The sequence below is a fragment of the Anabrus simplex genome, chromosome 6, assembly GCF_040414725.1.
Source record: "Anabrus simplex isolate iqAnaSimp1 chromosome 6, ASM4041472v1, whole genome shotgun sequence".
NCBI lineage: Eukaryota > Metazoa > Arthropoda > Insecta > Orthoptera > Tettigoniidae > Anabrus > Anabrus simplex.
In genome coordinates this window covers 223,988,364-224,011,453 of record NC_090270.1, presented here as the reverse complement: position 1 = coordinate 224,011,453, position 23,090 = coordinate 223,988,364, and the positions used below count along the sequence as shown (strand labels likewise).

Here is a 23,090-nt window from a genome sequence, read left to right as displayed (position 1 = left end):
TATAATTTCCCAGACTTCACATTTAGCTGACGAAGTATGTTCCCTTTTATTCAATGATGTAGGAAGGCAGATAAAATTGCTGTAAATTAAGCTCCCCTACATTTGATGGTAAATTAACAACTTGGCTTCACTTCAGCAACACTTTTCAGAACATGATTGTTGATAACAATGACCTGTCAAATGTTGAGAAGTGTCTTTATATGTTATCTTCGGTTAAAAGAGGAACCAAGGACGCTATTAGGAATATTGGCATTTCAGACTACAATTTTACTGTGGCTTATGATCTTCTCGTGAGTAGGTATCACTCACCAAAATTAATAACTGCTGAATGTATCAAACAGATCCTAGATTTACCGGGTAAAATATCTGAGACATGCAAACTCGTAAATAAATTCTGAGGTAGCATTGATGCCCTGAATGCACTACATCCTAAAATAAGCATTTTAGATCTTTAAACAAGCTCTTGCTATCACGAGTGGACAAAACATTGAGACTAGAATTCGAAAATATTCTCATCTCGAAACTATGGAGTTAAAAAGATCTTGTTAAGTCAGACATTACAACTTTGTGCCTCCAACCCCTCTCCCAGTCTAACACAAAATCATCAGACAAGCTCAAGGTCAAAATTGCAGCTCAACAGTCGTACATTACTGTGTCAAGACAATGTTGCATTTGCTCAGATGAACATCAGCTTTATAGATGCCCAGATTTTCTTAAATCAGACTGTAATGAAAAATTCAAGTTAATAAAGAATAAAAATCTATGCAGCAATTAATAGCCTCAGCTCATCTCATACTTTGAAGGCATGCACATCAAAAACATCATGCAGATTATGTAACAAATATTACCACACATTGTTGCACCATGAGACTGACCATATATCATCTCCTGCACATCAGAACAACAATCCACAACAATCATCTTATTATTCTCTAAGAAGCACATCCAAGATTCAGATACTTCTGAGTACGGCTTTAATAAGGATTAAGGATGCTCGGACCGGGCGAGTTGGCCTTTCCTATTCCATCGTCGCCGTAGGACCTATCTGTGTCGGTGCGACGTAAAGTAACTAGCAAAAAAAAAAGAAAAAAAAAAGAAAAGGATGCTCAAAGATTCCATTTAGTTCATACCATACTGGACAATGGTTCACAGAGTAACTTAATATCTGAACAGATGGTGCAACAATTGATTCTGAAGAAGAAGAAGAAGATGAAGAAGAAGAAGAAGATCATCCCCATAACATTGCAAGCCTTTGGTGATCACACATCCTAAGCAAACACAGCAGTGATATTGAGGTTTACTCAACAGTCAACAATTATCACTTCAGCATGGAATGTATTGTTCTTCCCAGAATAACTGGCAATATCTTTGTCTCACATATCAATTACAAGGACTGGAACATTGCACAAAATATCACTCTCGCTGAACCTGACTTTCACATCCCTCAGGCTACCAACTTACTGTTGGCGCACAGTTTGAAACCCGGAAGAGAAAGCCGACAAGGGTACCTCTATCTACAGAACCCACATCTAGGATCGATTCTCAGCGGAGAATATTCACAATAATTATTATTAAGTTAATGTCGTAATGGTCCACCTTTTTCAATACTATAATTCACAATATTATTGTATTACATGGCCTTGGCTGGCCATCTTCAGCTTTAATGTAATACATCTAATAACTAAACAAATGTACATTAAAACCTGGGATGAATTATGTGTAAAATCTGAAAAATAAATTAGGCTCTAAATTCTTATGTCTACATTGGAAAAATATACCAATCTAGTGATGCTAACTGACTATCTCAGCATTTTGTCTCTCTGACTCTTAGTCACCATTGTATTTTATTTTGTAATTAGGCAACATGATGCCATAGAATTGTGACAGGTTCAATAGATTTTTGATTTCTGGTAATCTTTCATCCTGCAATCACAGGTGATGACTGTTGTCATTCATTTGCATTAATATATTCACCTCTTCCATAACCTGGGCATCATCAACATTTGTACACCCAAGATATTTGAACTTTGTCACTCATAACAGGAAGTTTAATCACTGTAACTTGACAGACTGAAAAGCATAACACAGAAGTCCGAGTGTCCAAATGTTTTGATTGGCTGAAATTAAATTTATAATAGCAATAATTCCTACACTTCTTAGAAGTGAAGCTTCCACGGTGTGAAGAATTATTTAATTTATTTTCCGGGTTGAACCGTGTTGTACTTGTACGCATATCACGTACAGTTTGGTTATTGGTGAAATAGCTTTTGTAATAGAAAATGGAGATGAGCTTAGAGGCCGATCTCTCTTGTTCCTTATCTTCCATCACAGACATTGCTGCACTTTTATGATGCAACACCAAACACTTAGAGTAGCTCATACTTCGTCTTAATTCGCTCTCAGCTGAGACATCTGGTCATGTCTCATTGGGAGATGGAGTGGCAGGCCATTCCACTTCCCAATAAGCTGAGAGCGATAAAAGGAACAACGAAGGTATGGAGGACTTCCCTTCGGGCTTCGCGAAGGGAAGCCGTGGTATTATGTCGTCTTCGGATCGGCCACGGTATCATAACTCACTCGCATCTTTTGAAAGGAGAACCCCCTCCGGTGTGTACCTGCGGCGACCATCTTACCGTGGTACACATCCTTACGGAGTGTGTGGACCTGGTCGATCTCCGCCGTAGTCTTAACCTTCCGGGTACCATCTCCCTTATCTTGCGAGATGACGAGCAGTCAGCAGACCTCGTCATCCGCTTTATGAGGGATAGTGGTCTGTTTTACTGTGTCTAGTGATGTCCTTTGTCTTCGTGTCTTTGTTTCCATTGCGCTTTTAACCTATTGACTTCATTTTAGTTTGTGTTGCGTATTTTAATGTGTTATTTTAACGTCTAATGTAAATGAAGTATCTATATATGCACCACCAGGCAATGCCTTATTCCTTTTCTCTCTGTATTTTCTCTTATTTTATTAGAAATAAGGCATTGCGAATTAGATCCACTGCTGTTTTAATCTCATACTCATTTTTTCATCACCATATTTTTAACTCTGGTTAGTGGATACGTTTTGAAATTTTAAATATCTTGTATCATGTCGTCCATCACGTTCCATTAGGGGCCGATGACCTTCGATGTTAGGCCCCTTAAAACAACAAGCATCATCATCACTTCGTCTTAAAACAGTATTCACCACCACCACCACCACCACCACCACCACCACCACCACCACTAGACACCTATTGTCGTAGAAAAGAGGGAAGAGCCCTTATCTTCCCTCACAGACATGCAGCCAAGTCCAGTATATTGGAAACAACGTGAACTAGCCATTTCAGAAAATTACCGTATTACTTGTAAGAACATGTAATTTGGTCCACCATCTAGTTAAACCATAGAAGACCAGGCGAGTTGGCCATGCGGTTGGGGGTGCGCAGCTGTCAGCTTGCTGGGGTTCGAACCCCACTGTCGGCAGCCCTGAATATGGTTTTCTGTGGTTTCCCATTTTCACACCCGGCAAGTGTTGGGCCTGTACTTGAATTAAGGTCGCAGTCGCTTCCTTCCCACCCCTAGACCTTTTCTATCCCATTGTCAACATAAGACCTACCTGTGTCGGTGCGATGTAAAGGAAAATTGTAAAATAAATAAAATAACCACAGAAGTTCACAGTATTTCTTCTGCATGTTTTTCCCCCTATTTATTTGAGAGGGTTCAGTATGCTGAAAATTTGATCAGTCGTAGTACAGGACAGAAAATGTAGTACATTGTATATATTTTTTTGTCAATCAATCAATCAATCAATCAATCAATCAATCAATCAATCAATCAATCAGTCAGGCTCACCAGGTTGAGTTCTCTTCCTGTGAAAAGCATTTTACAGTGCCCTTATTGTTCCCCATTGTTGAGCTTGTTGCATTTGCTAGTCATTTTATGCATTCCCCAAACTTATGTAAAGCTCTCTGAAAAGTTTTAATTCAGAATGATTTTAATACTGCAAGAGCCGTAGGACTAATTGTTAATAGACACAACTTCCCTTATGTTGCTTCAAACATCACCTTTATATATTCTTCAAAGCTGTAAGATATGTTCAGAAAGCAACACCTTTCAGTGAAGACCTGGATCAGGTTGCTTAAGGTCTGTATCTGCCAGTGATTATTGCATTTTTATTTTGAAGATGTTAAGAGATTATCCTGGAGGTGGTTCATAATGTTAACATTAGCAAGTGGACAGCTTAAAAATACTTTCTTCAGCGTATCCCTGTTATTTCTGAGTTTTTTGGAGCCACTCTGGCTCTTTTTGAGTTTTGGCTGGGGCTTTGAGGCTGGATGCTCAATAGCAAGTGGACAGCAATTAGAAGATTTAATTAATCAAATTCTCAAGAAGACCTATCAGTGGGCCTTGGTTGACAAACTAGCAACAGGGACCCTCTGCAGATTCCTTGAGGATATAATAAGTGGAGAGATGGGCTGAGTGGCTCAGACAATATAAGCACAAGTTGGCAGGTTCGATCATGGCTCAGTCCAGTGGTATTTGAAGGTACTTAAACACATCAGCCTTGTGTTGATAGATTTATTGAACGCGCACTTTTTAGTGATAGATTTTTGTACTTGGTTGAGGAGTAAGGAGGGAGCACTGCCGGTTCCGGTAATACTGCCAACTGAATGGAAATGAAATCTGAATTGAATCAATAATATGATCGATCGATATGAATTTTCTAAACCTTTATTATCTTATGCCAATAACTGTGTCACACACACAATATATAATACTATATAACATTTCTTGATGCGAAACTTGTTCCTAGCATGAATTCTATAATTTGGCTTTGCTGTGTAAACAACAACAGTACGAGTACGTAAAGTGTACACCAGATGTCGCACAGCAATCATAAGTGATTCTTAGTGTTTCAAAGGTTGCCAATACGAACCTCGAAGATAACCAAAGTCGACCGATTCAGCACTAGGGTGTAAATCTATCGCTAAAAGGTGCGCAGATAATACTAGCTCATAAAAGAATTCCTATGGCACAAAATTCTAGCTCCTTGATGTCCCTGAAAACCGTACTAGTAGTTAGTGGGATGTAAAACCAATAAAGGATGTGGAGAGGACCTAGAGTGTGTTATATCTCAGGCACCTTCTCAGTGAGTTTCCTACATGATATGGATGGATGGATGGATGCGTGTGCTCTCTTGGTCACACTGAGCTGGTGTTCATTAAAAATGAAGAACTAAATGTGCACCAACATCCTCTTTACTGATGACTTCTATTAAAACCTACAAATACAGTATTTGTTTTTAATCTGTTTTTTTATTGTTATTAAAATTATACCTTTCTATAGAAAGGTGTAATAAATGATGATTAATTATGAAGAGATAATAGTTAAAATTATAAAATAGCATTTTTGTAAATTTCCTAATTTTGTACAGAAGAATCAGTGTCAAATTTTATGTCTCTCACCCATGCTATGGTCTTTCATAATAATATTTATATAAGTTTATATAAGTTCACCAGAATAGTGCAAAGAACATCTTCAGTAATACATTTTCAGCTTATTGCTTTTTTTATTAGATAGTTCTGTATTTATATATATCTGTGTTTTTCTTGAGTGTGTATTTAACTCTTACAGAAACAAAAAAGGCATCTGGGAGATGATGGGTTCAAATCCCATCATTAGCAGCCCTGAAGATGATTTCACATTTTCACACCAGGCAAATACTGGAGCTGTACCTTAATTAAGGCCACTACCTTTTCCATCCTTGCATCACCAAACCTTTCATGTGTCAGTGTGAGATTAAACCAGAAAGGAAGAAAAAATAATTCAATCTCATCTGATAAGAAAGCATGATCCTTTATATCATTCAGTTACAGTATAGATGACTAAAGGTTTAAGAGCTAATTCCCTCAACATTAGACATTTAAAAAAAAAAGTGGTTATTGATGTAAATGTTGTAAGCTTGCCTAATATTCACTGATAAAGATAATTTTACAGAAAGTGTATTTAAAAAATTATATTTCTTTCTTTGCCACTTTTTCCACACCCTGGTAAGCTATGATCTGTGTGTTCTTGACCCAGTATTACAGCCACATGCACTTCTGACACCAGTTGTATGTAGAGAGAGGTGTATTCAAAATGCACGCAAAGTATTTTTTATCTCAGTCATTTGTTGCTAATATTCTGTATGTAATTGGACCATTTAAGGAATTTGCAGATGTATGGTCATAAGATCCATTTTTAGAGAGAGGCAGGCAAGCAGGCAGACAGGCAGGCAGGCAGGTAAGAAGGCAGGCAGGCAGTGTATGTGTGTGTAGGCGGAGTGTATTTTTTTTCTAACTTGTGTGACTGTGGGTTCGTATATTTGTATTTAATTAAGAAAAGAGGTGCCTCTTTGGTATCATCCTTGTATGTACCGTACCTAAAACTTAAGCGAAAAACTATGGAAAATCACTTTGTGGATGGCTGAGAATAGAGACAGATGAGCAGGATGTTAGTAAATCCTAAAAGACTCATTTCATACTTACCCATCCAGTTGAGAATAAATTATGGAATGAAAACTGTGCTGTTCACTAAGTACTGGTGGTAGAAACCTGCCCCTATTTAGAAGAATGTATATCAAGAATGCCCTCTTTCTTACTTAGTAGATCTTGGAAATATAATTATAGATACCCTTTATTTGCTTTAATGATGAGAATAATAATGAGAGGTAATATGATTAAAAATTCCACTGTCATGTACTTAGGAAGAAGTATGTCTGATAGGCTTATCTCTTCTTATCTTTTATCAAAAGCAACAAATATTCACATACTTAAAAGCACAATTCCCTGAGGTTAGGATGTTTGTATCTTGGCAATTGATAAATCTCAGCCAATATAGTAGATTACATCTTTGCCAAGTCTTGAAGAAGATTAAGAAATTGCCTGTTTGGATCTGATTGTTTATTTTAGTGTATGTATGTGGTACTAAGAATTTAACTGAAGGTACTGATGTTATGTTTGGGGCATCCCTTAATTTCTCTTGCATATACCACATTGACCAGAATTTATGATGGACCTGTTGTTCTAATGATATTTTACATGGAAAAATATGGTCCAGGTGATAACATGGTCTTGATATACATACATCTTCATTATAGACTGTTATGCCTCTCAGCATTCAGTCTGCAAGCTTCTATGAATTTACTAAGCACCTCCACAATCCTCTATTTGTAACTAGCTCTGTTGCATCATTTAGTTCCACACCTATTATCTTTAGATCATTAAAAACAAATTCTAACTATCGTCGCCTTAGTCTCCCTTTAACCGGGCGAGTTGGCCGTGCGGTTTGAGATGCACGGCTGTGCTTGCATCCGGGAGATAGTGGGTTCGAATTCCACTGTCGGCAGCCCTGAAGATGGTTTTCTGTGGTTTCCCATTTTCACACCAGGCAAATGCTGGGGCTGTACCTTAATTAAGGCTATGGCCGCTTCCTTCGAACTCCTAGGCCTTTCATATCCCATCGTCGCCATAAGACCTAAAACACTTGTAAAAATCTCCACGGAAGGCTCCATACATTACTGCCTGTGGAAAATTACATCCCAGTGTACCTTCATCTGGTTTATCTCCTGGAAGAGGACCTTGTAAACTTCTGTGTTTTCATCATAGTCTACAACAATGCCCTTCTCAGCTCTGATGTACCATTTTTGCCTTTTCTCTTGTAAGATGTGTATGTAAGACTCTTTGCCAAAAATATTGAGGTTTTTGATGTGAAACTACTTCCAGAGCCATACAATAGTTCAATTGGTGGTATTCCTCTCTTACTACTGGCTCTTGTCCGATTCACAGTGTAAATGACATAGTTTGTTACTAGTTCATTAGAATTTGTTTCTAAAAGTGAAATCCATGTTTACAAGTGACATCTGGGCAGTTTGTTTCAAATGTTAGTTACTACCCTTTCATTTTCTTGACAAAATTCAAATAGCCAATCACCCCTGTTGTTAACTACACCTACTCCATAGTTACTAAGTCAAATTTTTTTCCTGGTCCAATTTTGGCATTAAACTAGCTGATGTACCCGTGCTTCGCTACGGAATTCTGCATTGTATACAGAATTCTAGATTAGGTAGTATACATGTTATGAGCAAGATTGTATTAAATTGCATAGCTCTTAACGTTACCCTAGAAATGCGACGGGGAAATCACCAAACGTCTTTTCTCATATGAAGACTAGGATGGGGAATTTTCAATGTAGATAGATAGATAGATAGATAGATAAATGTCTTTATTGGTGTAGTTAAGGCCATTGGGCCTTCTCTTACACTAAACCAATTAGTATACATTGAAGTCATAAGTAATACTACCATAATTAATACTAGAAGACACAATTAAAACACAATCAAAATACAACTGAAATAAAATTCCACCGCAGTAGGACATACAACAGCAATAATAATAATAATAATAATAATAATAATAATAATAATGATGATGATGGTAGGCCCGCTTGCCTATCATCAATCACAGTCAAGTTGGGGGAGTTTTCATTATAATGGCAGACACTTACTCTCCACCTGCCTTTTTACATCCTCAGAAAGACTGTCATAGGAGTTTTCCCAACTGAAATGAACATAGGTCATTATTACAATGATGTCAGTAGGAATGGCACGATTGAAAACAATGCTTCCATATGAAATACTCAATCAAATGAAAATACACAAATTTTCTCACTTTTAACTAACAGTACTACGTTACACGTTATAATTCTACGTTGCCGATCTAACAGTCCAAAGTTCCAGACCAGGAATGACCAAGCCGCAGACAGCCGTGATCCGTGGACACTCTTTGTCTTTTTTCGGCGAAGAGGGGGGGGGGGTCGAATAGTGGAGAGTCCCAGGGAAAAACTATGCCCTTTTACTAATTTGTTTCCTAGGAGTACCCATTGAGTCAGAAAATCCCAATTCATTACACTGACGGTGGAAAAAACTATCTGTCTTGGAGGCAAATTTTTCCTCCAAGCCAAAGGAGAAAACCCCCCTTCACTGCTAATTTGGAATAAAATGAATGTAGAATTTAATAAAAGTGAAGAGGAAGAAGCTTTTCTTAAGAAACTACTCTTTTCAGGGTAATATTGAGTTATTTAGTGAATTGTGGTGCTGTAATTTGGAATAGCCCTAAATTGTAACTCTGTACCAGGTCATTCTACTACTAAGTGAGCCTCTGCCTTAAGTATGTGCACTGCTCATTCAAAACAACACGTCAGAGTAGGGATCAAATAGCTGGAATACTATGATGAACCAGTGTGTTACATACCATCAGTATCAGGAAATGTATGAACCAGAGTAATGGCATGCTAAAGAAGAAAGTTTTCAAACTCCCCAGCTATTTTCCATCAATATTCAGTCAGGCTGCTATACTCGGTAAGCAGCAGTAATCCCATCTATCAGAGTTCAGCGGCAGCATAAGAGACAAAGAACATCACAACAAACAGTGGTCATGTAATGTTATTGTTGATCAAAGTCACGCGCTTTCAATATTGTAGGCCTTCACATTTAGTTTTCTTCCGACTCTGAAATACCACTCTTATCGTAGTCGATACGGTAAAACTGAATAAAACATAAATGATCAGAAATTGTACTCTCTATAACTTTTGTTATGTAGTACTTTTCGATAGGACCAATAACATAGGTATTTAAAAATAAAATTTTAAGTGCTCCCCTAAACTACAGTTTCATCCCGGGTAATAAAATTATTTATAGCTTAGACTGTAGTTTCTTATTCCCCAACTCTATATACCGATTTTCATTAAATTCTGTTAAGCCATTTTCTTGTGGCTCGGCATTGATATGGACTTTGCAACAAAAATACAAATTCATGAATATCTCTGTTATCATAGACGGTACGGTAAAAATGTATAAGACATAAATGATCGGAAATTTAATTCTATATAACTTTAGTTATGTAGTGTTTATCGATAGGACCACTAATAATATAAATATTTGAGAATTACATTCTAGGCCTTCCCCTAAAGTACCATTTCACTCAGCGTGAATAAAATGATTTGTTGCCTACCTAGATTGTAGTGGCTCATTTCTCGAATTTACATACCGATTTTCATTAAATTGTCTTCATCCATTTTCTCGAGATGTGCGTACATACAGTCAGACAGAAATTATGGAAGTGTAAAAAGTGCATTTACTTGTTACTGTGGTCATGACCGATACAGAAATACCATATTTTCAAATTCTGAGCAATGTACAGACAAAATTCTTATTTTATATAGCTGATGTGCCCATGCTTCGCTACGGGATTTTCAGAAAGACTGTCTTTGTGATTTTCCTAACTGAAGTGACTTAGACCATTACAAAAATGTCAGTAGAAATGTAGCGATTAAAAGCAATGTTATCATATAAAATACTCGATCAAATGAAAAACTGCATATTTTCCCACTTTTAACAAACAGTACTACAGTGCTGATCTAACAGTCCGAAGTTCCAGTGCTGGAATGACCAGGCCGCAGACAACCGTGAACACTCCTCTGCCATTATTCCATTAAATATGCACACTCTCATTCCAGTCAGTGCCTTGGAGAGATTGAATAGCTCGAATGCTATGATGAACCAGTGTGTTATTTACCAGTAGTATCAGAAAACTTATGAACCAGAGAAATGGCATGCTTAGGAAAAAAGTTATCTAACTCCCCAGCTACTTCCCACCAATATTCAGGCAGGCTATTTTACTCAGTACGACCAGGTGAGTTGGCCGTGCGGTTAGGGGCGAGCAGCTGTGAGCTTGCATCCGGGAGGTAATGGGTTCGAACCCCATTGTCAACAGCCCTGAAGATGATTTTCCGTGTCAACGCGGTAAGATATAACAAGTTTTCTGCTATAGGCCAACACATTCACAACTCTAATCATAAGTTCACTGACATAGAACATGACTTTGAGATACTTCAAATAGTAAACAAAGGGCCAATTATGAATATTGTAGAATATTGTTTCATTCATTGCGAGCAGTATTTCAACCCTAACTATGATTTAAATGAAATTTCCAAGAAATCTAATATTCTTTTTGATCTCTTAATTAATTGGTTAAAAAATATTAGACCGCCTAAAAACAAACTCGATCTTTCAAACCATACGTAATATATATCCTCATCAGTTACCTCCACTACCACATCCCTCCGCTTCACCTTAGCTCCCTGACAGTTGCTCCGCCTCTCCTCCCCTCCGCCTCGGCCCTAAACCTCATGATTCCATCCATCACTCCAGCTCCGTCCGCCGATCAAACAGGCTGCTCAAGATGAGTTCGTTTCTAGTCGTTTCTTGTAGTTTCTAGATTTTTCTTTATAGTCTTTCCTTCCTATCTTTTGCCTAATTAGACTTTCAATTTCTTCTCCAGGTTCCAAAACCCCATATTGAAGTGAGAATTAATTCTTTGGGTCTAACCAAGTCCATCACATGCACGTTTATTTTTCAGAAACAAACCACAGATCAAACAAAGTATTAACTTCACATGACTTTGAACTCTGCAGCATGATTTCAACAAGATCAAAGAACTAAAGACATATACAAGCTGGACAAACCACCATATTTACAAAACAACGGAGTCGTCGTCATTTTCAAGAATTTTATGCTAAAGTGCAATATCATCATATACCATAGTTTATTGAATATTCATCTACGCAGATGTTACAGTGTCTTTTAAAGTTATTTTCAGGTATTGTGTTTGCCTGATTTGACTCGTTGGCTGATGATGGCACAAGTTTAGTGCCGAAACTAGTACCTCATGTGAACGACATGTGATTGATTCACATTGTGTATTGAATAGGAGGACCCTTATTAATTTCAGTTATTGTCATTTGCAGCCTGTTATACTCATTAATAAAACAAATTAATCCAGAACCTCATTAAGAGGTGCCTTTCTACATGGGCCTATATACAAGGAAAAATAAATAAGGAAAGTAAAGAAATGCCCACTTAACTTATTGCAGCATCTGGTCCATTGGCATGGTTGGAATTTATGGCATCGTTCCTTTGGCCTCCCTCTTGGCTGGTTTAAAACATCATATTTTCATCCATCCTGTTGATACATAACTTTATTTCCTCAGTTTCATGACTTTGTACCCGAAACTTGAACATATTTAAATTAATAAGCCATTGCACAACTTCACAATAACCTCAACTCTATTAAAAAAAAAACACCTTCCTTATGAAAGCGCATTCGCTACAACACCCACATTTGAAATTTTACATTGCACTATTACACTTTTTATAACCAGATTTCTCAGTTAGAACAGATGTTTGTGTAAACTTATTCTCTTTTCTAGAGAATAAGTTTACACAAACAAAAAAAAAACTAGTGTAATGGTGTCCTTCTGGTCTTCGACTCAGATTAACTTTATGTCTATATAAAATTTCTAGCATTAAAAAATAAAATCATTCTTTTATATCTTTTCTCCTATTGGCAACTAAAAATGTGAAAGCTCCAAACTGAGTCCAATAGTGTTGACACAGTACAAACACAAATTTATTCATATTCTCTGCAGTAATCTGAACTTATGATTGCATCCATAGAGAATCACTTTTTAAAATTTTAAGACACCGTGGACTGCACCCCAAATTAATAAACATGATAAAATTGACTCTAACCAACACCAAATCAAAAGTGAAGTTTAGGGATGAAACATCAGAGACATTTGAAATTAAAGCTGGACTACGGCAGGGAGATGGGCTCTCACCACTATTATTTAACTGTGCTCTAGAAATGGTAATGAGGGAATGTTTTAGGAAATGTCCCCCCAAAATAAAGATTGGCCGAAAAATCAAAACAAATTGCCTGGGTTTTGCTGACGATTTAGCATTACTAGCAGTGGACATAAAAGAATCAAAAACCCAGATATCAGAACTTCAAAACATTGCAAATAAAATTGGCCTCAAAATATCATTTGAAAAAACATAAATTATGCCCCAAAAACCAACACAGCTAAAAGAAGTTACCATAAATGGTAATAAAATCAAAATAGTAACTCAATTTAAATATCTTGGTGAAGTAATAACACATAACCTAAATGAAAATATCTCAATCCAAATAAGAACAAATAGATTAGCTAAAGCACAAAAATTAACATGGGATATCTACAAAAACAAATGTCTATCAATAAATACAAAAATAAAACACTACAACACAGTTATAAAACTGGAAGCTACATATGCAGCAGAAACACACTTTTACCTGAATAAACAATCAAAGACTGACAGACTTCAGGAAATTGAAAGGAGGATTGGAAGAACCTGCATCAACAAAAAATACCAGAAAGATGGACAGTGGCGAATAATACCAAACAAAGTCGTGTACAAAGTACTAGAACCCATTACAGATACCATGCGTAAGAGGAGACTGGGATTCTTTGGACATATCATGAGGATGCAGGATTCGAGACTTATGAAACAACTAGTACAACACAATCTTGTCTCAAAAAATACCACAACAGGATGTAAATGGATCAGAGAAGTAAGAGAGGATCTGAAGGAAATAGGCCTTACAACAGAAGACACCACAAATTAGATAAAATTGAATACAAAACTCAAGAATACAAACCTCCGCTTTACCCTTACACAAAACAAACCAACAACACGCATATTTTCAACTGAGGAAAGGGCGCGAAGATCGGAGCGTCTGAAGAAGTACTGGGAGGACCGCAAAGCCCGAACAATCCCTTCAAAGAGACCTGAACGACGGACTGACTAAAGTGATCCTATGTGGTCATAAAAGAAGAAGAAGAAGAATATGAACTTTCTCACTACAATGTAGTCTGGACTATCAGCCATCTTCCTGGTCTCTTCATCGAAAAGGTCATAAGAGTAACTTCCTGAAAAACATTATACAGATGGTTTCCCATTGCTTTTCACTGTATGAATACAGTTGCTCCTAACATAGAGAAAATATGCTGGTTACAGCTAACCCTAACATGGAGTACACACTGCCCAGTGGGTTCTAGTGGCATTTCCTCTACTGAGGGACCACCATCCTCCAGAAGGAGCTCATCCACCCCAAGTCATTGGCTCCGTCAAAGGTTGGGTTATTTCCCACCACCAAACACTCGGCATAGAGTGACCGGCAGTATAATCTACTCCATTATCATAGCAGGACAAATCTAACCAGATGTCTAAGATGAATATAAAAGAAACTAAACCCCATGGCGCTACAGCAGTGACGAGCCTTGCCCTGCCAAGCAACCACCACTCAGCCCAAAAGGTCTGCAGATTATGAGGTGATGCATGGGCAGCATGAGGAATCCTCTCGGCTGTCATTCTAGACTTTCTAGACTGGGGTTGCTATCTCACCATCTGATAACTTCTCAGTTATTCTCACATAGGTTGAGTGGACCTCAGACCAATCCTCCAATCAAGGTAAACATTTCTGATCTGACCAGGAATCAACCTGGGGCCTCTGGCTAATAGGCAAGCTCACTACCCCTAGACCACAGGGCCTACTCTGTATTAGTAATATATCTATGATCATTGCTCAAATTGACTGACTCATTGGTCATTCTTTGAGGGGTTCTCACTGAAATTTTCTTTCATTATTATGATTAGGCCTATGATTTTTTAAATATCCGTTTTAATTGACACAGATCTTAACAGAACTTGTATCAGAATTCTTTAGGGTTCCTCAAATACAGACATCTAACACAGAGTTGCCACATTCATTGGGAAAATACTGTTTTCAAAAGTATTGAATCCTTATTCCCACTAGTCCACCTTCAAATGTTAGATCATGTAATCAGTGTTTTCTTTTGCCATATGGAGAACAACAAATTTTATTGATACTGAAGTAATGGTAAAATGTAACACCACCTAGTGATATTTGATATGCGGGGTGCTATAATTTGAAAGTTCCACATTTGTCTTTAGTTGCTGTTGTTTGAAGGATAAAATAAAATTAAAATGAGCTCTTTATCTTTTAATTAATTGGCTCATATTCTTAGGCTCAAAATGTGTTTTGAATTTCTTATGTGCTTTGTACAGAAATTATTACGTTTTTTATGACAGAATTACATTTTTCATATGGAAAATAACAATTGTTACAAATAAAGGATTACTGTATTTGTGAAGAGTTTATTTTTTATTTTACTTTACTTTATCCTTCCAATGAAAGGAAAAGATGTGTTTTAAAAACAACTTGCAAGTTATCATGACCCTGTAAGCATTGAGAATTGAACACAGGTTCATATGACATTTTTTGCTCAAAATGTCCTCAGCAATCAGCTCTATATGTGATGGTAACTCCTCACAAACCACCCTGTATTCTGTTTTCTTGCATGTTCCAACTCATGTTCCGTTACCTTCAGACATCTTTGAATTGAGGTGAATTTTTTGGTCTTGTTTTCCTGTATTTTTTATTTCCTGTCCACAGAGTTATTATCCTGAAAAAATGGCTCGAACTAGAAAGGACAGCACAGGGTCCAACGTAGTTGATCAGTATCGTAAACAAATTGGTAAGTTTGAGAGATTATATTTCATCTAAATTTTCTGTTCACCCTTGTTTATATTGACATACTGTACTCATAAATGGTCATGTTTAATTATTATAAAGTGATGATATTGTTCAACAATATAATAAACTATACTTATATTTATTTTAGCTAAACAAGATACAAAAAAGAGTAAAGAGAGCTTACGTGAAACTAAGTGGAGAGCTGAAAAGAAAGAGAATGCCCCAGCTATGTACAAGGTAACAGACTGGACCATTACTTATTGATAGCTTTTTTGTTTGTTTTATAAGTACTGTACTGTCCCCGTTAAAATTGGCGATATTACGAATATTTTAACAAGTGGAAAGTGAACATTTTATTGTCTGCTTGTAACTGCAGCATATCATTTGGGGAGTTGTGGCGAGCTGAGAACGAGTTTTTTTCGTCGTTCAGAGGGGTGACGCACCGGCAAGACTGTGCCAAGGTCAGAGCAAACCACGTGACTGCCTTCGCACGCGCGCAACCCAGCTTGTTTCTGGAATAGTCTGAGCCAATTAAATGAGACCATCAGCCAATTACCGTTCTCGCTGAAGATCACACCTCCCAGGCTAATTAGATAAAAGGCCTTGTTTCGAGTAAATCGCTCTCTTAATGTTCTTAATGTTCTGGAAACTCTTACTCTGAAGTTCTGAAGCTCTTACTCTGAATATCCTTCGTCGTTCTCAGACCACGTGGAGAAGTAATTTCAGTTCAAGTCGACGCCGTTCTGCTAGAATTTAGAGAAACCATTAGTGAATTCTATGGAATAAAGACGCCTAAAAGCCAAGTTAAGTGTGACAGTGTAGACGAGCTATTTATATTCGGCGTGTGCTTGTGCAAAATACTAAATTTTGTCATCTCAGTTACAGCTTGTGACCGGCATTCTACGGAAGTCGTCTTAGAATTGAACATCTCAAGATGGATAATTCCACAACCACCGACAACATCATTTCATCGAGGGACACCTGTTGCAGAGCCTCCATGGAGCTGTAAAATGTGAGGCGTATCTGGTAATTGGAAGGAGACTGACCGGAGGAGTATGCTGGAATAACTGACTGTCGACGAGAATCGAACCCCATCAAAAACTTGAGTACCTTTTTAATTTAATTTATCTGTCTTACCTTTTGTACAACTAGAGGTCTTTCTTCTTAAGTCGTAGATCTATTAGTTTGTTGTAGTTAGAAATATTTCATTTTTCCACTTCTTAAGGTGTCGTGGTAGACTAGGTACGTGTGAATGAAATTTTGGAATCTGTTAGTGTAGACATGTAGGTTGTCTTTGAATGACTTCCCATGCTTAAGGAGCTTTATATTTAATAATCACTGACCACACGATAAATCTACTTTCCTCGTAATGTTGAAAGTTACTGGATGGAAATTTACGTGTACATTTTGAGTGAATAGGGTCGAACCTAGTGTCTTTCAAGATCACTTGTTGTATTTATGATGAAGTCATCTAATTTTACGATATTCCATGAGGATCAGTAGATGTAATAATCACTTAAATAATAATAATATTAACTAAAGATCGGGTAAAACAGAAGTAAACGCTCGTGAGCCATAAAACTACTGTAGAGTCCTTATATGTGAGATTGAATGTGCTCTGTTCATGAAGGGTCTGGAATATGACCAATCCTGAGGGATACTTGTTGTATAATTGTGCAGTTGATGAATTAATGATGATATTTGACTTATTCTTGTGTATTGGGAGCGCAAGATAGAATATAATTATTGGAGCACGTGTTGCGAGTGTATTTCACAGGTAGGAAATAAAAGTAATACAAGTAAGGCTCACGCTTGCGGTAATTTCAACCTGTAGCCCAAATGATGGTAGTGCTTATGGATTTTACTAGAATCTTCCAGTATAATTTCATGAGTTAGATGAACTTGCATTGATATGTGAAATGTGTTTCTACCAAGTGATACCCATGACTTCGATCACTAGCCACTATTAATGAAGGATAATTTCAGTACACGGATTATTTCTGCTAGACATTACGCGTCCCGACCACCAATAAAAATCATAAATAAACTTGCCAAAACAGGATTCGATGTAAATAATGTACATAAAAACGTGTTTCCCTAGTGTGAATGTGTGTGTGTATGTAAATATGTATATTTCTCTTGTGCCATGTTGGTTTCATTTAATTTTGATCTGGTCACGCACTCGCTGTGACGCAGATTACACTCATCGTTGTGTGCTGCCTTAAGAAATAATTTTCATGCCCTTAAGGGAAAGTTTGATTAAGTTAAGTCGAGGAAGACTAGGAAGAATTTATTTTCTTAATTAGCGAGATTTAAAAGGAAAGATCATCTCGTTACTTTATGAAGGCACTCGATTTGTAAATAAAATTTATTTAACTAGCTCACACGTTGGTGATGTAAATTTCTAAAATTTGAAATACTTTAAGATTAATTTGAATAGAAATGAAATGCAAAGATCAGAAGTGTAGTTTGTTAGCCGCATGATTACTTGAAGTTATGGAGAAAATAAGTCATTAATAATTAATTCAAAATAATTATTCTGAAATGCTAATGACGATCATTAGGTAAATGATGCAGTGGAAAATTAATAAGAACACGATTGTGACAATGAAACAGGTTAATTAAATGATGAGAAATAATAATAATAATCAGAATAATAATTAATTAATTTTGAGAATTCTGGAATCAATTTTCATTTTCTACTGAAGTTCATGTTGGTGTCATTGACTAATATTAAATACTGTAAATGACAAATTCAGTTGAGTACATCTTAAAACCACGTGTTGAGACTACTTTGAATTGGTAAAGCTTTGAACACATTTATTGTAAAACCCTCGTTAGCAAGACAGCTGTTAATCATTTTTTTTTCATGTTAATTTATTTTTAATTCTTTCAGTCAAGTATTTTGATTTGAAAAGGCAAGTGGCCTAATTTTTCTTTGGTTTCATTACAGCACAGTAAGGCTGGAGATTAAGAACACGTGTCACTCTAAATCGAGGAAGAAATGCAATGTTATGAAAGTTCTATGTTATAAAAAGAAATCATCAAGAATATTTCATTTGTTTGTTTGCTTATGTGAATAAATGTCAGAGTGTTGTTTTAACATTACTTTTTATCCTGCTTGGTCATCAATCCTTAACAACCCTTAAATGCCTCTAGAAAGTGATAGCCAACGATCGAACGGTCCACCTTGGGATCTCTCGCTCGATGGCTGGGCTTAGCTCGGGAAAAATGGGGGCATTTAAGATGGCTTAATCCAAGCGTGGGGCTCGAGATTGGCTTATCCAAGCTCGAAAATGATCTTGTGCTGTCCAGTGTTTATGACATTGACAAGATCAGATGACCAATTAAATTAGGCTGACTCTGACACATTTATTCGCCCAAATTCTTGTGGCCAACATAAGCACATGTTAAATGTAACTTGTATGAACTTTGTTTACAAAAAAATTCTTGCTGGTAATTATAAATTCGAATTTGCTGCGATGATAATTAATTAAAGTTAAATTAACAATTGTGACCGATATTGGTGAAAATTCGGAACTTTCATGATATCGACAAATCGCTGCCTTCATAAATTTGATGGAGTTCGATTCCCAACATTCCAGTATTCCGATCAGAATCCTTCCAGTACCAGAATAGCCATTTAATGAATAATTGTAACTATGGAGGACTTAAGGCAGATGTTGTTGGCTATGGAGGAGAGGATCAATGCCAACTTGAATATTAGTCAAACTAACCTAGAGAAAAACTTAGAGAAAAAACTTAATGATCTTAGTGATACTCAGGCTCACTTAGAGAAAAACTTAGAACAGAAACTTAGTGAAAATCAGGCACACTTAGAGAAAGGACTCTCTGAACTCAATAATAGCCAGGTGAACTTAGAGAAAGGACTCAGTGATCTCAGTGATGCACAAATAAACCTCGAAAAATCTCTCGGGGAAGCCATTGAAGAAAAATTGACGGACATTAAAAATCAAACTGAAGAAGGTTTAGGGAAGATATGTTCTGACATTAAACTTTTTAACGGCAAGCTAGCCTCAATGCAGAGCGAGCTCGTAATAGTTAAAAATGATTTCGCTACCATGAAGAAGGAAGTAAACGAAAATATTGCCAAGTCTATGGCGGGCATGTCCAATGAATTCAGTGAACGATTAGCGAACGTTCAGCAGGACATCTTAACTGGAATTGACAAATATAAGGGCGAAGTCGAACAATCATTCCTGAATATTGAGGAAAAGATTGACACAAATGCAGAGGACCTTAAGGTTACTAAAACGGCTTGGGCAAAGAAATTCCTTGGATTAAACGAAAAGTTACAACAAGTCGAAAAGGGCATTCTCGACAAAATCGAGACATCCCAAGTCGATAACTCAGAACGGATGGATTATATCCACGAGTCACTGGAGGATAGTTGGGGCGAAATAAAAACAATCAAAACCACCCTGATGAATGCCATACACAAGGTCACGACCGAGTCTAAAAGTGAAACCGAAGGGATTCGAAAGGAGTACACGGATGGAATCAAGGAGCTTGTACATGAAATGCATCTCCTGAAGATCCAGAATGAAAACACTAGCAAGGTCACTAACTCATTGCTAGAAAAGCAGGCGTTACTGGAGCAACGTGTAACCGGCACGGGTCAGACGTCAACTCCACTTACAACTATGGGAACAGGCGCTGCGAATACAATTGACATTTCTTCAGAGCCGACAGTAAATACGTCTCAAATGAATACAACCGGCCAGACTCAGATAGTCAATATAATTCGTCTCCACGAAGACCAGCCCAAGAAATTTAACAACGTCAGAGGAAACGTGACTCCGAAAGGCTTCATTCGGGAACTGCAAGATTACTTTCGCGATGCGAAAATTCCACCAGAAAGACAGTTAAGAGTCACCGAAAAATTCCTGGAAGACTCAGTACATACCTGGTTCGCTGCATTTCGATTTTCGTTTGACGATTTCGAAAGTTTCAAGAAAGCATTCCTGGAGAAGTACTGGAATAGCGACGTCCAATACAACCTTAGGACAGAGCTATATGCCAGGAAATATGCATCTTCTACGCCCACGAGATATGCGGATTTTCTTTCCAGTCAATTAAGGAAATTAAGAGAGCTAGACTCACCACCATCAGAACCTGAGTTGGTTAAATTGATCACACGTCAGTTACCACCAGATGTGCAGAGGATCATGATAGCCTCGAATACACAATCTGCAATCCAGGCTGAGGCGTTATTAAGACAATTAGACATGACGTCCAAGGAGCTAGTTCGTCAGGGACGAAACTCGGAACCTCAGATCCATCAGGTGACAACGAATAAGGAGGAGGAATCGAAACCAGTCAACCAAGGGAGAACGTGGAAACGTAACCCTGGAGGGCAAGATTCACCTCGTGATCGATCGCCCGTACGCAGAAATAGACCCATCAGAAACTGGGAATATTCCAGATGTAACGAGAGGAAGCGACCATACTCGGACTACCGAAGGAACTGGAAACGAAACCAGGACTTCCGCCAATCAAGAGGAAGGAGAGACTGGCGAGAGGAAGAAAAAGAAAAGTATCTAAAGGACCTGCAGAACACGACACAGGAAAGCGAACGATGGCGAAGAGCAATCCAAACCCAGGATACCAACCCTGATATTGTGGGGGCGGAAAGCCTTCAATATCAAGAGGCCAAGGCTCGGGGAAGCCGACAGAGTAACTCGAGTCAGGAGCACAGCCAAGGTGCCGATAAAAAAAATCTTCATCTCCAGTGAGAGGAGATAGCCTGAATCCTGAAGGCAAGGTCAGTAAACTTCAAGAATGGATTGTGGTACAGGTCGACTCATGGACTACCAAGCCCGAAGATTTATTGGACGAAGTTGGTCAGCGTAACAGCGAAATACCATCAACTTTACCTATTATTTCAGCACGAATCTGCAATGTTCACGTCAAATGTCTTATAGATACTGGGTCGACGATTAGCGTCATTTCGACGGCATTTTTGAGAGATCTCAGGGACAGAAATGATATACCTGTCATACCGGTATCTCATGTGAAAATTAAGGGCATAATACCGGACAAGTCTGTCATGTGTAAACAACAGACATTGCTGGATGTCGAGATCGGACGGACGATATTTCAAGTATTCCTAGCCATGTCCAACATTAAATTTAACATTATTTTAGGTGCAGACTTCCTAATGTCTTACCAAGCCATGATTGACATGCAGTCAAACTCAATTCAATTCAGGAAGGCGGATTTTTCCGAGACTGCTATGTTAAACCCTTCAGATGTAAACGATCCATATGCTTATTGCGGGGAGACAAACGCCTTATCTCCGAGGGAAACCGAAGACCATGAGGCTTCTGAGGAAATTTTAATGGCCATGGATAAAGTATTAGAAGAAGGCGATAGCGACGTACACCCCTTCGATCTCATTTCTGAGAAGTCAAGGCAAGCCATGGGTACGGAAGAGGAACAGATCCAGCTTTGGAATTTGCTGCTGAAATATAAGAACTTGTTCGATTCCAAACCAGGTCTTATTCCTAACTTTCAGTACTCACTTCTTGTGACAGACTGGCTACCCTTCAAGAAGAAGCCGTATCCGATACTGGAAAAATTTCACTCCAGAGTCGGCAAGATTATTGAAGAGATGGAGAGGGATGGAATCGTCATGAAAGCTAGCAGTCCATTTATTAACCCTTTAGTAGTCGTTTCGAAGCCAGACGGATCACTGCGCGTGTGTTTGGACGCTCGATCTGTGAACGAAAAGCTAATCCCGGAGAATAATCAGCCTCCGACGATTAAAGACATCATTAGAAAATTCAGGGGTATGAGATACTTCTCTTCTGTTGACTTTACGTCATCCTACTTCCATATTCTGCTTGAAGAAAAATCCAGGCTATTGACAGAATTCATGTACGACCAACAAACCTATGTTTTCTGCAGGCTTCCCTTCGGCATCCGTAACGCTGGCTCCGCGCTTATCCGAGCACTTGACAGATGCCTAACCGACGAGGTAAAAGCCTTTACAATGAGGTATATTGACGATTTACTCCTAGCGAGTGAGACCTTAGAGGAACACTTCGTTAAATTGGAGAAACTCCTCAAGAATTTATCCGACGCTGGCTTCCACGTGAACCTGAAGAAATCCCACTTTTGCAAGTCCGAGATTCTATTTCTGGGACATGTCATAGACGGCGATGGCGTGAAACCCAACCCAGTCAAGATCGAAGCCATTAGTAATTTTCCTAAGCCTGTGAGAGTGAAACAAGTCAGACAATTCTTGGGAATGGCCCAGTTCTTTTCGAACCACTGTCCTAACTACACTCAGACAGTAGCTCCGTTGCAGGATCTCTTAAGAAAGGGCAACAGATGGAAGTGGAGCGCCGAATGTGACAAAGCCTTCGCTAAAACGAAAGAAATGCTCGTAAACAATGTTAAGCTGGGATACCCTGATTTTACTAGGCCCTTTATTCTACAAACAGATGCCTCAAACATTGGGATAGGAGCCGTTCTTTTCCAAGAAGATAAGAAGAACCCTGAAAACAGGACATACTTGGCTTTCGTCAGCAGGAAGATAAGGAAGCACGAAAAACATTACTCCGTAACTGAACTGGAAATGTTATCCATAGTCTATGCTCTTAAATAT

The 23,090-nt window shown here is 38.0% G+C and overlaps 2 protein-coding genes across 6 annotated transcripts in view; one reads left to right on the top strand and one right to left on the bottom strand.

The window, feature by feature from the left end:
- Acsf3 (Acyl-CoA synthetase family member 3) overlaps positions 1-6,656 on the bottom strand; it is a 197,381-nt gene extending 190,725 nt beyond the window's left edge. Inside the window, exon 1 of one of the 2 annotated variants that reach the window (XM_067150220.2) lies at positions 6,509-6,656. The gene's annotated coding sequence lies outside the window, so the exon portion shown is untranslated. The remainder of the gene's footprint in view (positions 1-6,508) is intronic. The other variant, XM_067150224.2, reaches the window with a different exon arrangement.
- Positions 1-23,090, top strand: part of LOC136876353 (triple QxxK/R motif-containing protein) — a 97,537-nt gene that overhangs the window by 48,963 nt on the left and 25,484 nt on the right. For 3 of the 4 annotated variants that reach the window (XM_068228386.1, XM_067150228.2, XM_067150227.2), the window contains exons 2-3: positions 15,377-15,458; positions 15,606-15,694. In XM_068228386.1, the coding sequence (XP_068084487.1) occupies positions 15,395-15,458; positions 15,606-15,694 (153 nt within the window). In that variant the 5' untranslated portion in view covers positions 15,377-15,394. Of the gene's footprint in view, positions 1-6,812; positions 6,933-15,376; positions 15,459-15,605; positions 15,695-23,090 lie in introns of those variants that run through there. The other variant, XM_067150229.2, reaches the window with a different exon arrangement.